This window comes from Amblyomma mixtum, chromosome 3 (genome assembly GCF_055824585.1).
Source record: "Amblyomma mixtum isolate Tamu chromosome 3, ASM5582458v1, whole genome shotgun sequence".
Lineage (NCBI taxonomy): Eukaryota > Metazoa > Arthropoda > Arachnida > Ixodida > Ixodidae > Amblyomma > Amblyomma mixtum.
This window is the reverse complement of record NC_143014.1, coordinates 119748362-119764552: the sequence shown is the minus strand read 5'-3', so window position 1 is coordinate 119764552 and position 16191 is coordinate 119748362. Positions and strand designations below refer to the sequence as shown.

The 16191-nt window shown below is 49.8% G+C and overlaps 1 protein-coding gene across 1 annotated transcript in view; it reads left to right on the top strand.

Moving 5' to 3' along the window:
- Positions 1-5847, top strand: part of LOC149351607 (sodium/hydrogen exchanger 3-like) — a 164747-nt gene extending 158900 nt beyond the window's left edge. The window contains exon 11 of the mRNA XM_089580931.1: positions 508-5847. Within this exon, the coding sequence (XP_089437057.1) occupies positions 508-1031 (524 nt within the window). The 3' untranslated portion in view covers positions 1032-5847. The remainder of the gene's footprint in view (positions 1-507) is intronic.
- The last annotated feature ends 10344 nt before the right edge of the window (positions 5848-16191 follow it).

Here is a 16191-nt window from a genome sequence, read left to right as displayed (position 1 = left end):
GGGTGAGAGCGAATTGACCAGTTACTCGAAATGGGAACAGTGTTGGCCAAATGTTTTAGGGGAATCCTCCAAGAATAGGGGAGTAATTACTCATTGGCATCCACCCAAGTGCAGCCATACGGATACATTGCAAAGCTCTACAGCTTCCACAGAACTCCTCCTTGGGGGATTCGCCTAAAGCATTTGACCAACACTTCAGGCATGGCTAGAAATTCTTATCCTCCGCCACTGTGGCTGGGCGGCGGGCAGTTACACAGGCCATTCCACTTCCTCACGAGGTGGCGAATGTTTGTATTATCATCGTTATAGTAACCGTTCACCATGTGCTGACATACTCACGAGTGAAGGTTGGAGGAGAGCTGTAACGAGCTGTCAAGTCTTAAAATCGTCGTAAAGAGTCTTACGCTAGGCCAGAATTTGTTCTTTAGAGTTCAGCGCGGTGCAAGACAGTCGCGGGGCGTTCGGGGTGGGAAAGCTGCTGAAGTAGCTTTGGCTCTTGGTGCGCAGGCTCTCCGCGCTCATACTCGCCGCCGCCGCCGCCTGAGGCCCTGACGGAGACGGAGACCACGCTCCCCTGGAAGCGCGACGACGTGCCTGACGCGGCAGGCGTTCGCGCCCGCTGCGGCAGCGGCGACGGCGGCGTCCGCCAGCGGGAGTTCCCGTCATGGATCGACAATCGCGAGTACATCGCCTACCAGTCGCCCACATCCACGATTCTTGGACGGCTGGACCGCCACAAGCGCTCAACGCCGGACGTCTTTGAGGTGTTCCAACTCAAGTCATCGGGCGCGCCGGCCGCCCCGATGGAGCAGGTGACCGAGGAAGAGCAAGATGGCGGCTCCCCGGAGGTCGTCAGCCCGTCGGAGCCCACGCAGGCAGCGGCGAGCGAACGCGCCCAAGGGGCCGAAGAGGGCCCGTCGTCAACGGCATCGACAGAGCCTGTTGCTCCGACGTCTCGTTGGGAAGAGACGGTCATTGACTTAGAGAGCGACGATTCCGAGAGCTATAGTTCGAGGCATGTGCGGCTGTGATGTGGACGATAAGGAGGCCTTGATCTTCCTGTGATCCCTGGGCATCACAGGCAACTGATGGACCAGAACCCTCGTTGCAGTGGCTCCAGGACGAGCAGCAATAGGTGGCGACAGTGCATCCCATCGTGTCTGACACGCTGTGCACCGCTATACTATATGTACAGTAAGAGGATTCGCACTCGACAGACCCGACTGACGACAAGCTACAGTGCTTACAATGTTGCCTATTCACCTGTGACGCTACTTCTTCAGTGGCACGAACTGTCAGTGCCCTTTGTGCGCGTCCTCTGCCGCTGTTTTATCTCAAAGGTGAAGCTGCCGGCTACAATTACGGGATTTTATTTTAGTTGCGCATTGGAAGCACGTATAACGGCTAAAAACGAATGGGGTTCGAAACTTTTTGCACTTTTCATGCGGCATGCGCATTCCTGCACAAAAACTGTGGGAAGATCTTCTCATTCCCTGCTGTTATTTTCGTGACGTCTGCTTGCAAAATGATAACTTTAACAAAAACAAAAGACGCCTTTTTATTTTTGACCACTGTATTATACTGCAGAAGGTGATTTATTAAGACATTTGCAGATAGCTGGCTTCACCGGCCAACTGGGATGTGCGAGATCTCGGCACTGACGTGCATTTAGCAGGACATGTTTTTTTTTTCAGCTCTTTATATAAAAGCACCTATAGAGTGCTTTAGCAGAGGTGACAAATCGCTCGAAGCCGTAATGGCCAACCACGTAAAGAGGGCCAGACGGCCGGAAACAGCGCACTGCTAACGGTGAAAGCAGTGTTATAGCTGTACAGACTGATGCCTTGAGTTAAGCAGGTCGATCGCGCGCTTGCTTAAGCGCAGGCCTCGGAAGACACTCAGGAAACACAGTGGTGGCTGTAGCCAGTAATCGGACCACGTAAATCTAGATGTTTCGCTCAAGTTGCGAACGCACAGTTTGATGAAACAGTTCTAGGCGTCCTCTACTTGAGCGCATTATGTGGTGATGAAGAGCAATTACCATGTATTTCCTGACAAGTTAAGTACAGCAACCAAATGTGCCGCGTTTATTGCGTCTGCCCTTTCCCCCAATATTTCCCAGCTTGTACAGGCTTATTATGTGGCTTAATATGGGAGTGATGCAGGGTTGATGCTATTTTACTCAACGTTACCGCTATTGCTAGAAAATGTCTATATGTCAAGACTGTTGACCCTTAGGATAGAGCGCACACACTTGGTCCAAAGCCTTGTTAAAGTTGTTACTCAGTAGCTAGAGACGAGTATCGTCATTGTCGAATAATGAGTACAATTTGGCACTATTTAGAGCCATGCCACCCATCTACCTTCGTTACCCTAATGAAAGTAGCATTTACATCATCAGCCGAGAGGCTTTTGAATGCATATTGACGTAGCAAGTTCTCTATATTTCTGCACGATTGTATTAACTTACAACGTTCCCAGCTGAGCACATGTCTCAAGAAGTGTAGACTTCTAGTGTAATCCACCAGTGGAGTTTAGATAACGTGTCACAAGAAATACATACATCCATTTCCCTGTTTGCTCTCATTTTTGCCATAGCGACCGATGTCGTGCGTACAAGCTAATAACATGGATGCCGGGTATGATGGCGGCAATTTGAAAGTTATATTTGTAAGGCACCCATACTTTTGCCCCTATGTAATTCGTAGTTCCTGAGGTTGACCAACCTTAAGGCTGTACATTGTAGGCGCTGTGAAGGCGGCGGCGCGAGCATGAAACGATCTTTGCAGTCATACGGTCAGTACTCTTTGGGAACTGAACAGCGCATAGGCCACATTAGTGCAGAGCATCGTGTGTACTTGTAGCTCTGGTCTTTAGATTTGAGCTCCTGTGTGCTAGGAAGTGGTCACTTGTGCGCAACACACGTCGCTAGTGCAGGCGATGTGTTCTATTTTATTTGAATTGTATGCATTTAAAGGCCACACTGAGTTCTTACAAGTCTGGTGTTATTGGTGCCTCTGTACACAATTATTTGCATTGCACAACTACAACCGTGCAATATATCGACAAATCGACAAGGCGGCCCCTCTCTGGCAAATTTCAGAGCATGTTTAAGATGCAGTAATTGTTGGTGAGAGCTGTTAGGTTTGCTGTGTACAGCTGATGCATGTATTTTCTAAGCAGTTTGAGAAGGACTGTATGTGACTTTACTGGATTTGGCATCAAACAAGGTTGCAGCATCGCAGTTTATGCTGCCTGAAATATCTCCGCGCACCTTGCTGAAATGAGTGATACACGGTGTCTAACGCATTGCAAGCTTGGTTTGATGAGTTAGTCTGTCAAACGCTAAGTGATTTTTTTGGTAATGTGCAAATGATTAAGATGTCACTCTTCAACCTCTGGTCCTGAGGTGAATGGAAAAGCCTGTCGTCCTTTCATGAGTGCTGTTTACATCCTTAGATGTTTTTATTCATGTGCGGAGCTGTGTTTGCGCTTTTGAACAGTTTAGGTGAGCAGTGGCGCCTCCTTAGCGGAGCCTTCCTAGTCACACATTCACTTGCTTTGTCGCTCGAGCAAAGGAAGTTTACTGCGATAGCCGGCGCTTGTTCCGGGCATAGCTGCGTTGCGTATAGCCTTTACACTTTGCCGAATGCCGTCCTTATTTTGTGAGATCTGCCGATTTCCTTCTCGCTGAAAAATATCAATGCCTCTACTAGTCGCGTCGTCTCCTCGCCAAGACAGTTCGGGGCACTGAACAGCTTGAAGAATTTTGCCCCTTTGTGCCCAGATGATGGCTGAAATCACCTGCATTTTTTCTGCGCACTGTTTTTTTCTTTAGCTCAGGAACACGCAGGTGTCTGTCAGTCGACGTGATGGCCCTATGTGTCTTCGTTCGTTGCTGCTCCAACGTTGTCGCCGCAGTGCAACTACTGCTGCTTTCGTGGCGAACATGAATAAGCGTACGCAGGTAGAACACGCACTCTAGTAACCCCTTGTTCGCAAAGCCCCGTAAAACTTTAAGGGGAACTCCGGCACTATTTGTTTTACACGGATATAGGAACTCCATAAAAAAAAGAAGCTTAGAACCATAGTTTCAGAATGCTTCGCGGTAATCAGGTAACTGTGCAGAGACAAGCTTTCTTGTGGTCTACTGAAATCAAATAATAATATACCTATCTGTGCCGAAAGTGCGCGGCACTCGTCACCTGACGATTCTTTGTGTTTATGAGTAACGTAGCTTAACTTAAAGCGGCCCAGTATGCCGCGGTGCTTCAAGGGACCACTCTGGAGGGCACTATACTCTGAGCTTCCGCATTTCGCATATTCCTGATGCCTTTTTGCCCTTTTCTCTCTGTCCTGATACTTCTGCGCCCACTGCTGAAACCCCGCGCGAAGAGTTGACTGCTGCGGCGCGCACTCGCTTTACTTTAGCGCCTAGCAGTTGCAGGCGGAGAGAAACGGCAACCTACAGGGGTGATAAACAAGAGCAGCCGAGCCAGGCAAGGTTAACTTCATCCTCGCCTCTGCTATTTTCACTACAAAAGTTACTGCTTACAGTGAGTAACCTACAAAGCATTGCTGTGAATATAGGAGGCCCTGCGATGTAAACGCATAGCGCATTCTGAATCGATATTTCGCATCCCTGAAACGTCTAACATTCTAGCGGCAGTCAGAGGCCGCTGTGATTACGAGCAGAAAGCATATTTTTCGGTATAAGTGACGCTATTGTACCGTGGAGCGTGCCTGTGGAATGTCAAGGCAGACTGCTTGGCATTTCTCAAATGTAGGCGCTCGAGCGACAATCAAACCTTCGTTATATTTCCAGCTTGCATCATAGTCAGCGTATCCAGGCGTGAACAAAAGGACAAAGAAGCTGCTTCAAGCTACACCAGCTTAACTGGCTAGCAGCGCGTCAGTGTTTGCATGTACTGGCCGGCACGTAACGAAGTTCCTACGAAACTCTTTCGACTTCTGAAATGCGTTCTTTGTTGTAGCCCTCATGAGCTGAAAAAACGATGTTGCCGTTTCCCAGTGAACCGCTCTTTCCCCACAGCGTCTGCCTTCCCATTGTTTTGAGCACACGCCGACCGACCGTTCGTCCTCCCGGCTTTGTCTTCATTTTCATGAAAGTGCACGTCTGTGAGTTTGTGTAGTGGTTGTCTACGCGTCTGAGTAGTTGGCTGCTGAGGTTATTCTCGGCAAGGTCAAGTCAAGGACAATGACTCGTATGAGAGGAGCTAGTTTGACCATGTTTGCTCTGCCTAGAGCACGAAATCACCCACCAACTTTTCGACTAAGAATGCCGCACCAACTTGTATCATGTTAAGTTTTTTTCCTCCAAGTGTTTACCTTTCGCTGCGTCGATCTGCACATTCAGGTCCTTCTTGTTTTTTTTCTTCACCAGAGGTCTTAAGTACGTATGATAATGCATGTATATAGAAGCATAGACTATAGATTGTTTCTCTTCCTTTGTATTGTTTTATTTATTACATCCGGGTGCAAAGTCGTCGGGACGCGATCAAGGAACGACACTCATTAGCCTTGCAGATAAAGCCGAGCTTCCCCCGATAAATCTATATTCCTCATAAAACCAGGCATCAAACACTCGTAGCAAGAAAAACAGCCAAACATCACCCTACTCCTAATACCGTACACTCTACGAAAACCAAACCGACAAGATCATCTGGTCTGCAGACAACCATAAGCGTCATGGCATTTTCATGCTGGGCTCTTTTCGTCTTGTTAACACGTCCATCAGAACGCGTACAAAAAAACATTCCAAACAAATGTCTGGTTTGCCATGTCTACTACGCCACAATGCGAAGGAAATAAACTGTTGTTTTGAAATGTTCGACTTCACTTCTCTTTACTTCTTATGTACGAAACAGTACTTCTTTGCCAAGAGTAGTTTCTGGCTCACATGCGTATTCGGAACGTCGAACTGGTTGCATTGGGCCTTGACTAGCCACGGCTAGCAAGCAGGAGCGATAATCCTTGCACCATTGCAATAATGAGTAGCATACTAGAAGAGATCACGAAACTACCTACTGGCGCATACTAAATATCAGGCTACGAATTACACCGCTCCAAGTTGTGGGATAAAGACATTACGTGCAGGTTACGGCCCGACCAAGCTGAAGGAACAGCCACCGTTTACCGTGGGGCTGCGTTCTCACCCCGAAGGAAGGAAGGCGCCATTAATGAAAAGCATAAATTTTTATTACTCAGCAAGCTGCATTAGAAACACTGCACTAATCCCCAGACCGCAGTACAACTGACAGCTCTTCAGCAGCAGCCGAAAGTGGGCCAGCGGGCGGAGCCGACCCAAGCAACCACCGACATCCTTCGGACGGCCGACAGAGGTCTGTTTCGGATGTTCTGTACGTCCGCTGAACATCCGCAAACAGCCGATAGACGTCCGTCGGCCGTCCGAAAGGTGGCCAAAGGTATACGGTTCGCCCGCCGACGGACGTCCAGATGAGTACGTCCATTGGCGGATCTTTCTCGAATATTCGCATATATGGTGCATGCGTGCTTTTTTCACTCCGCGCGATGCAATAAAACCAAAAACAATTTGATGCATAGCACGCATATTTTATTATGGTTGATGATACATCAGCAGAGCAATGGGTTATATTCGGAAAATTTCTTAAATGTGACTCTTCAAATGTGGCAAGCTTGGGACACACATCCGTAATCTTCCCACCCACAGGATTTCTGAAATAAAAAGAATGCGGCAAACATCGGCCATGTAAAACAAATGGCACAATGCAGCAACCCAAGTAAAAACATTGGAAACAATTAATAGAAGTGTTTAATGCTGCAAGTTGTGGGTTTCTACGTGGACACAGGCCACCGACCACCGCGGGTTCGAGCTTCGCGCGAGCCAAGGGCCCCGATCAGCCGTCACCACACACACACACTGGGACACCGATGCGGTGCACTCAACCTCCGCTGGGAGGAGAGCGATTCGCCGCAAAGAAATAGGCCTCCAAGTTCACAAAGGAGACGTTTATTCACGTCGTCCTTCAGCAGATACACAAACACTCACTAGTCACCCCGTCCCGGGGGCGCGCGAGGAGCAAGGCTCCGCTGCGCGCACGAAGCGACTAGAGCAATGCGCGCCGCTAGCACGCCGCTGCATGAGAATGTCCCCGCGGCAGTGCTGTGATCTCTCTCTCGTGTCGACCGTTGGGCCGGTTGCGAGAGAGAGTGGGCAATCAACGCAAGGTACGCCTGTCGGAGGTCGCTGGACCCCGCTGGACAGGCTCGAGCCGCTGCAGGTCAGAGGACACGTGCGGGCGAGCTCGAGTATGCCCTGGTCCGAACGGCAAAGGCCGGCTCGGACAAACAGTAGTGTACGCACCTTACGCTGTCTCCGAGGGATCTCTCTCTCTCTGGGCCCCGCTCGGACGGTCGCGCGGTGCGCGGCCGCCCAAAACGGGTCCCGAATTCCCACCAAAAGGCGCCAATGGCAAAGGCCCTTGGGGAGCCGGGGTGGAGCTGTGGCTAAATGACAGTGATTAGTCACCCAGCCGCCTCTCCACCGCCTGAGGCGGGAGCAAGGGAAAGAGGAGAAACAACGCGGGAGGCCGGCACAGCCGCGCAAAGGCGACGGCGGAAAGCCAGGATTCCCACAAAGTATAACAGACAATGCACTTTACCACCTCCACAAGTATAAGGCAATAACAGCTCTCACTTTTCCACACCATATCTGACAATGTATCTGTTCTTTATTTATTCTCATGGGCCTTAGGGCACTAACCTGCGCAGCACTGTACGCGACTGTGCACAGAAAGCCGCAAAGCTTCCGTTGCGAACCACTGCGAACTACACGTGCTTCCTACGGTTTGCCTTTCGCGCGTTGTCACTCTTTATATAGGCACAGTGAACCTAGCGATGCCTTAAAAATTAACAAGATGCGACAATACTCCGTCCCGCAACTTTGAAGAGGAGTGGGAATTAGTCGCGCGAGTTGAGGGCTCCCGCAGCTGTGTGATGTAGGCTCCCGAAAGTGTGAGAACAGCACACACTTGTGGAAGCCATCTCCTCGCGCTTACTGCTCCCACTGTCCTGTGAACGAATGTTATATGAGCATGCTGCATTGTCCTAGAAGCAAGTTCCAAGAAGTGTACTGCATACCTGCATGCATAGATGCATACCTTCGTAGGCAATCACATGTGCACTAAGCCTTCTTTAAACCAAGGTCGACGCAGTACGGGATTCCGGTGTTCCAGAAGAGCTTCAGGCGCTTCCCGTATCTTTCGAATTGCTTAAGTTACATACTACTTTCGTCCACAGACCGAACAAAGCCACACATTATAATAACAGAGCTATAAAGCTCTGTGCGACAACACTACGCAACAAAACAACAACAGCGCTACGGAGCCGTACTGATGGATTGAATTGGACTGACCACGAAGTGACACCTATGATAATGGTGATAGCAGAATGCACGGGAGTTTTGATACTTACGAATGGTTTCAATGTTTCAATGGCAAGTTTAGCTAGCAAAACGGTGGACATGTCGCAGAACTCCACTAATTTGGAGAAGTTTTATAATTATAAAACTAGGCATTGAGTTCTTGCAAAATTCTGCAACACCTGCTTCTCCTCTTAGATAAATTTAGCTCGTTGGCGGCTCTTGCACTGCAGGTAGGAGTGGAATCGCACCAATTTACAAACATCTTCGCGTCAAACCCTCCAACTGATGCAAATAAAACAGTATACATACACGAAAGACGCGAATATTCTGTGAAATAAAAAACGTCCATACTCATGGCCTGGGAAAATACTCGGCCATACATCCTTCGGACCTCGTCTCTACACCTCGTCTCTCATGCGGATATACAAAAGTGGACACTGTCCGTACGTCCGGCGGATGTACGAATACGGATATCCGAAATCGGATTGTGTTCGTACGTCCTTTGGACGTCCGATCTCGGCAAAGGACGTTCGGATCTAGCTCGTACGTCCGACGGATATCTGTGGTTGCTTGGGGAGCGCGCAAATCAAGGAGTATACACATGTGTGACTGCGGAGATAAGGGCGCTCGCGGGGCATGAAGGAGGATGGTGAACGTGTTGGAAGACACAGGTCGCTCGTCGAGGCGACAGATTCGGGACGCAACTAGAGAAGACATTCAAGGTGCGCGCGTTCACCGCCCGCGCTCATGGGCCTTGGCAAAAGCCAGGGAACCGAGAATGAACCGCTACGCACCTTGTTGCTGCCTGGATCGGTGGTGGTCTCCTAGCTCATTTCTCGCTCCCAAAATCGAGCTGAACTGGCCGAAACAACTCTCCAGTACGTCATTAGTAGTAGTTGATAGGGAAACGAAGTGGGAACTGTAAGGAAGGACGGGAAAGTGACTGACGGCTTTGTCCCCGCTCACTCCTCGCGCCGAAACAGTGCTCCAGTATGCGTCGTCCCTGGGAGTGGTCTAACTGGAACTTGTGCAACATTTGCTATTGGACTAGCTGGACTTTCATGATTTTGATGAACCAGCGCAATGCACACAATGGACTAGACAAAAGGAGGACAACTAAGAAGGAGCTCTGAATCTCCGTTCAACGCTCCGGCCGTGTCTTCCTTTTGTCCAGTCCGTTGTGTGCATTGCACTGGTTCATCAAAGCCAATGGTAACGCGAGGAGAAGAGGGAAGAACGGGCGGGAGGTTTACTTACACAGGTTCCCGGCAGAGCTTCCCCTTGGATGGGGACCAGCAGCACGACCGCCCATTTCGCTCGCTGAGACTCCACGGGGGTCCCAAATGAGCGAAACAGCAACAGCGGCCGCGCGCTCAGGCAGCTCAAGACGGCTAAAGAGGCACATCCCCAAACCCCACAGACTAAGTTGACATTGTAATTTCTCAAAGCAAAGAGCATCATTCAGCACAATCACAATTATTTTACGAAAGGAATGTAGCTCGTTTCGAAACAGCTCTTCTGGTGAGCAGTGACTGACCTGAGGGGCCAGAAATCACACAGCGGCAGCGACGGAGGCAACGCATGCGCGGTACTTCTTTCCTCCTCTCCCCGCACTGAAGAAGGCGCCTTCACTGCGTACAAAATAAAAAAAAAGATATACCGACTACTAAGCCATCTTTGCTTCCGCGGGCGGCGCACACGTGTATGTGAGTCTGGTTGGCCCGGTCATGTACATGTGCGACTGAACAGGAAGCCGTCCTTGGATATTCGCAGGCCATGGCATGACTCCACGTCGTTCCGTGGTTTAAAAGCAGTCTCGCGACTGAGGCGGACGAACGCTCTCCATAGGACAAATGTCAGAGACACGACGTGCCAACCGTCTCAAGCGTGCTCGAGAGACAAAGAAACGGCTGCTGGAGAGTCATCCGCGCAGCCCGCTGAAGAAAAGTCCGCTGCTCTATCTACGCAATCTGGGCAAAGCGCCGTTTTCGTAAGGTGTAGCGCCCTCTGGTGAGTGCGCTAAAATTCGTGTGCTGCACTAATGGAGGAAGGAAAGCGCACGAGAGGCGACGTCCTGATTTCTTTCCTCCCTCCATGGCTGCACAAATAAACAAGCGCGGGCGATGCTTGTGCGATCCGTTTCCACGAGGTGGCAACTGCGTTTGTGAAGTGGCAGGTAGCTGCAGCCATTTGTCGCTTGCATCTTTCACCAGCATGAGCTGCGCAAGCGCATTAGAAGCTAGTGGTGTGTTTTCAACATTTTCAAAGAGTGCAGCTCGGGGGAGGGCACAGAAGAAAGGAGCGCATGCGCAGAGCAAGCGTGTAAAAAAGGCGGCTTGCCGAAATTCCAGAAATAAACTCCTGAGTCGCTTCTGTGCCGTTTCCTTTGTGTTGTCAGCGCATACAGGATACGTCTAGGACCTTTAGTTTTCGAGTTTTATTTTTATCGGAATTCGGGGAGCAAGAATTGTTCTTATTTTTTTAGTTCAAATTTGGATGGAAATAGGTGGTTCTGCAAGAAATTTCACAAGTCCGGTTATTATTAGCACATGTTTTGGCGCGGGGCATCAAATGCTCTCCCTTGTTTTTTTTTTGCCCATTGTATTCATAAACGATTAAATGCCCGCTTAATCAAGAAACTCCAAGCCAAGTAAGATGTACTTTTTTCTCTCCTATATTAGAATTATTCCGTTGTGTACGTTACAATTCCTTAATACACAACGCCCGCGTCTTTGCCGGTGTAGCAGAGACGCGGAATATTGCAGTTTTATTTAGATCAGCGCTGAAATATGTTTAGCAGTGTGCAAATGCGCAAATGAGACAAATACAGTTGGATGTCTCTACAACGAACATCTTGACTACTAAATGACCTCTTTAACGAAGGAGATGACTTTTGCCGACCGGTTTCCTACTCTAATGATGTGCTGTGAACGCCCCTACAGCGAAGATTACGACAGCGAATTTGTCTGTTTAGCGAAAAAATGTACGCGTTCCCAGTCGCACACTCGGCTTTTATACGAACACGCGCATGGCAAGGCATGGTGATTCCTTTGGTATTAACTTCACGCTAGCAACGCACGATTATTAAAGTGCCACGAGACACCGCAGCGTCCCAAAATAAAAGTAGCCCGCGGTGACAGCATGCACCAAGACGCCATTCATCATGTGCCAAGCGAAAGCCACATCATCCATTCAGGGCTGCAGTGAGTGATATTGTCTGGCGCCGTGGCGAGCAAGCGGAGGAAGGAGAGCGCATGCGTGTGTGTGACTGATCCGCGAGCAGCAAATGAATCTATGCGAGGATATGCAGTGCTGCTGCCTCCTAATTTCAGTGCCCGTCAGAACGGGCCTCCGCTACCTCCACGATTCTTCTTTGTCGCCGAAGCGTGCGGCGACAGAAGAGAGGAGACTCCTCTTAACGTTTGGTTTGAATGAGGTTTAGTCCGAAATTGTTGTGCCTGACGCATCAAAGCGCGCTCGGAGAGTGCATGGACATGCGGAAATAATTGCCAGTGAGAGCAACAACACCGCTAAAGAGGTGCGTACGCACGCACCTGCAAGCGCACAGTGGCACATATATAGTGTTCTAACCAAACAAGAAGAGCCGAGAGTGGTAACGACCCGTAAAGTCATGGAGGTATTTTACACTTTACAACTGTTTCTTGCGCTATAGTGAACTATACTTGCGCACCTCCCGGACTTTCCGAATTAGTTGGCTGTCGTGCTTGACAGCATCAGGTCAGCCGTAGTTGCGCACCGTTGACAAGAAATTACCGTCTTTTCCCACCAACTATCCGCAGTACACACCCGGTATAAAGCATAAAGCTTGGTTTCTGTCAAGATGTGCTTATCCTACATTATTGGAGGCCGTAGGGGGGTGCGATTGTCATTGCGTAATTTCGTGGTCTCGTGCATTTCACTGCACTTATTAAGCCATTCAGAGAGAGAAGGAAGGTCTTGAAACAGCAAAGCCAATGTGCGCTGTTGCTTTCATGCAACATTGCTTCATCATGTTGCCAGTGTCCTTTTTCAGCAACTTCATTTTCCAAATGAAAAGGTTGCAAAGGTCATTCATGATATAGCCAAGGGCCTAAAGGTAGGCTACTATGTGCTGCATAGTAACAACTTTTTACACACGTTAGGAAGGGACAAAGGAGGAGCAACACAGTTAGGAGCATTGACCGTGTTGTCCCTTCCTAACTTGCGTAAAGAGTTGTTACTGAGAAGCGCACGCATTCGCTTTCAATAGTAAACCAGCCAGCCCAATTTCAAGCTGTGTTCAAAACTAGTACATTATCAAAACGTACATCAAAACGTAGGACCGCTCACGTGTCGGCGAGCGCGCCTCGGTCTACAAAGCGTGCCGTGAGCTGCGCGCGTCCTATGGGCGGGTGAGAATCAAGGAGGAAATGGGGGGCGGAGAAGAGCTGTGTCACTATATCAGGGCCAGGGGATTTAGTGACCAATGGGCAGTGCCTTTCCTTTTGCAGAGCAGTGGCGAAGAGAAAGAAGAAGAGGCTCACCCTCGCAGGCGCCAATGGGCAGCGCCTTTTCCCCACGCATTTGCTCCTTCATCCCAACGCGCGCCTTCCCTTTCCCTTTCCTCCCCTCACTCCTGTGTGAACAAGACCCCCGACGTTGTGATTTCGGGGAACTGGGCATAAACAGCTGTCGCTGCAAAGCGAGCGAACACCGCCCTAAACACACATACGACCTGGCACAGACTGATCCAAAGATACAAGCTTGCATACAAGGTTTACCTAGGCCTGATGTTGGCTCCTTGAGGGTGAAATGCTTGGTAAATGGTCTTTGACTCCCACTTTGTGTATGCCCCGCCGCGGTGGCTCAGTGGTTACGGCGCTAGGCTACTGACCAGAAAGATGCGGGTTCGATCCCGGCCGCGGCGGCCGAATTTCGATGAAGGCGAAATTCTAGAGGCCCGTGTGCTGTGCGATGCCAGTGCACGTTAAAGGGTCCCTGAAAGGGGTGTCTGAGGTTGGCAAACAAATACTTGCATTATGTAGAGCGTAGGCCACTGAACGTTCATGCCGCGTACAATACATCAAAGGCGAGTAGATAATTTACAATACATTTTCAAAAACTACCTCTCCCGAGCCTCGCGGCGACCAGCGGCGGTGAACTTCCGCCCAAATCCGTACTCATTACGTCAGTTTGTACTCTTTACGTCACAAGTGCTGGGCTATGATTGGTTCGCGGTGCCAACGTGAAATCACGCATTTAACAAACTAGAAGCTCTAAATACTTCACACTCTTACTCTTTTCGGAAACATTTCGCATTTCAGCAAGCAGAGTTGTCGTTTATATCCCAACAAACACAAAACCTCCTCAAAATCTCCCAAAAATGACCCATCGGGACATCTGGAATCTCCCCAGGAGGTGCTCATTTTTCCCGAACACATCTAAAAAACGTCCCCACAACTAGCAATGTCCAAAAAGTTGTGCGTCCCATGGAAAGCCCCAAAAGGTTAATGCTCGATTTCTCGGCTCTGGTTCAATAAAATTGTTCCTCCTTTTTCATGCAGCCTGCAGGCATCCAAGCGCACATATGTGCCAAATTTCAGGTGCATACTTACGTTACAGGTGGTGTAATCCACCTTTCCACTCGTCTGAATGCGTGCTGGCTCGGCCGTTCTGCACTTATCCATTTACGTGTGTCCTAGCATTTTGCACACAAAGGAAATATGAACTCAAAAAGTCACCCGATTTGGCTCATATAAAAGCAAATAGCAGCGCCATACAGAAGTAATTTCAGTTTACTAGGTGTGCTCTTAGCACGAATTGCATCCTGTCGTCCATGCCGGCGACCGCACCATACACCACCACAATCAAAATGCATTCATGTTTCAGTCAAAGAAAAACAATACAGACCGAATTGAAAGTCCGTACCGAAAAACTTACGTTCAACGGCGCAAATCTGAATGAATACAAACAGCAGACGCAAACGTATGCACCATTTAATACACAGTGTACATAACACTACGGCGCCATGCATATGATGGCCACTTTTTTCTCCAGCCCTGAGAAATCTGCAATATGAAGCAAGTAAAACAGAATACAGGCTGAAAGTTGACGCACCTTAAACGAGCATTCTAAGGGCTTCAAAAGCAGATATGCACATGCAAAAGCAAACGTATGTAAAGAGCAACTTGGGTGACAAAAGAAAAGACGAGATGGGCGTACGCTGCAGACACGCAGTTTCAGGTCACGGATTTTCTTCAAGTTGAAACCCCCCTCACGCTTAGAGACTCGGAGCAAGCTTCAGCGACGTGTTATCAAAACAGAAAAAAAATATTAGTTCTACTAGGCGAAAATAAAAAAAATGCGAGAAGAGCCTGCAGTATGCTTAAATAAATAAATTAAATAAATAATTAAAATAAACCAACATACCTTGACGACGTTGCCTACGGTAACCCAGGGATGAAATACAAGGCTGCAACAGCTGAAACCATAAATTAAACGCAGGCTTCTGTCCTGCGCCTTCTCACAGCACAGCGAGCGCTCAAACTACGCGTTACACCCTCGTAACGATCCTGGGAGTTTTATTTTCTTGTGACTAAGTGTGGAGATAAGACTGCTTGGAGCCAGGCGGGAAGGTGAACGTACTCAGGTACGTGCGGTGGCGCGCTGCATCGGATCCATGGTGCGGCAGACCGCGCATGCGGCACAGTCCAGCGTGGGAGTCGAGATCAAGGCACGATTAATCCAGTGGGAGAGAGTCAATATAACCACGCGAACACTGCACAAACTATACCGCTGCGGCAGGATGGCTGCGCGGTGGCGAAGTTGGTAGAGCAGGCTAATCCATGCATGGGCACTCGCAGAAAGAGAGTGGCGGGTCTCGGAAGGTCCTTCCCGCCTCAGACCGTAGTAGACGGCCACGCTGCTACCACCAACGTCCTGCAGTCGTCGGAGGCGCTGAGGAATGCAGGGTGCGTGCGAGGAGTCACCTATTTCCACGAACGCCGCCTCGAACAGCGGCATCAGTAGGGCCGTGGAGCTGCGCAAAGGACTTGCGATGCGCAGCCGCGGCATCAGTTCCAAAAGGAATGGTGTGGGCACGCCGAGGTGCGCGGGAAAACTTCCGTGAATCCGTAGCTACGAAGTCCACGACAGCCCAGTTGGCGCAGTGACGAGAGCAAGAACTGCCGCGCGCTGGGGCTTGTGCTCGAACGTCTGGGGCAGCGCGAATAAGCGTGCGCAAAATGGCGTCCGTCCAGCGAGGAAGCCGGGCGAGCGACGGGAGGCCATTACCGCACTTCTGCTAGACAGCGGCGCAGCGAGGAGTGCCGATAGTCGGAGACGCCCGGAGGGACCACCACACAATTTTGAAGTTGGGCGCAAGCTGGGAAAACGCTACAAGACGGGAAAGATGTTGACCGCCGCTGCCGGCGGCGCGATGAAAATGCAGACCGCCGCCGCCTGCCTGCAGCATGAAGCCGACGGCCCACGTGCGAGAAACGCATGCACCGAGAGAGATGCGGGGTTAACCGCTTCCTTCGGCTGTTCGAATGAAACTGCCGTTTCATCTCTCAAAACGACGAGTGCAAGAGCAAAACCTTCTCTCCCCGCAGCTTGTGGCGCGAAGGAGAGAGAAAAGAGAGCGCGAGCAGTCGATTTTTATTTCTTGTTGAAAATCATTGGTCCCAAAACGTTATGCCCAGTTACATTTCTGGGACGAAAATGCATTAACTCGCTTTTGTTGCTGCTTAACACTCCAGAAAAAAACGTTTCTAGACCTTTAGTGG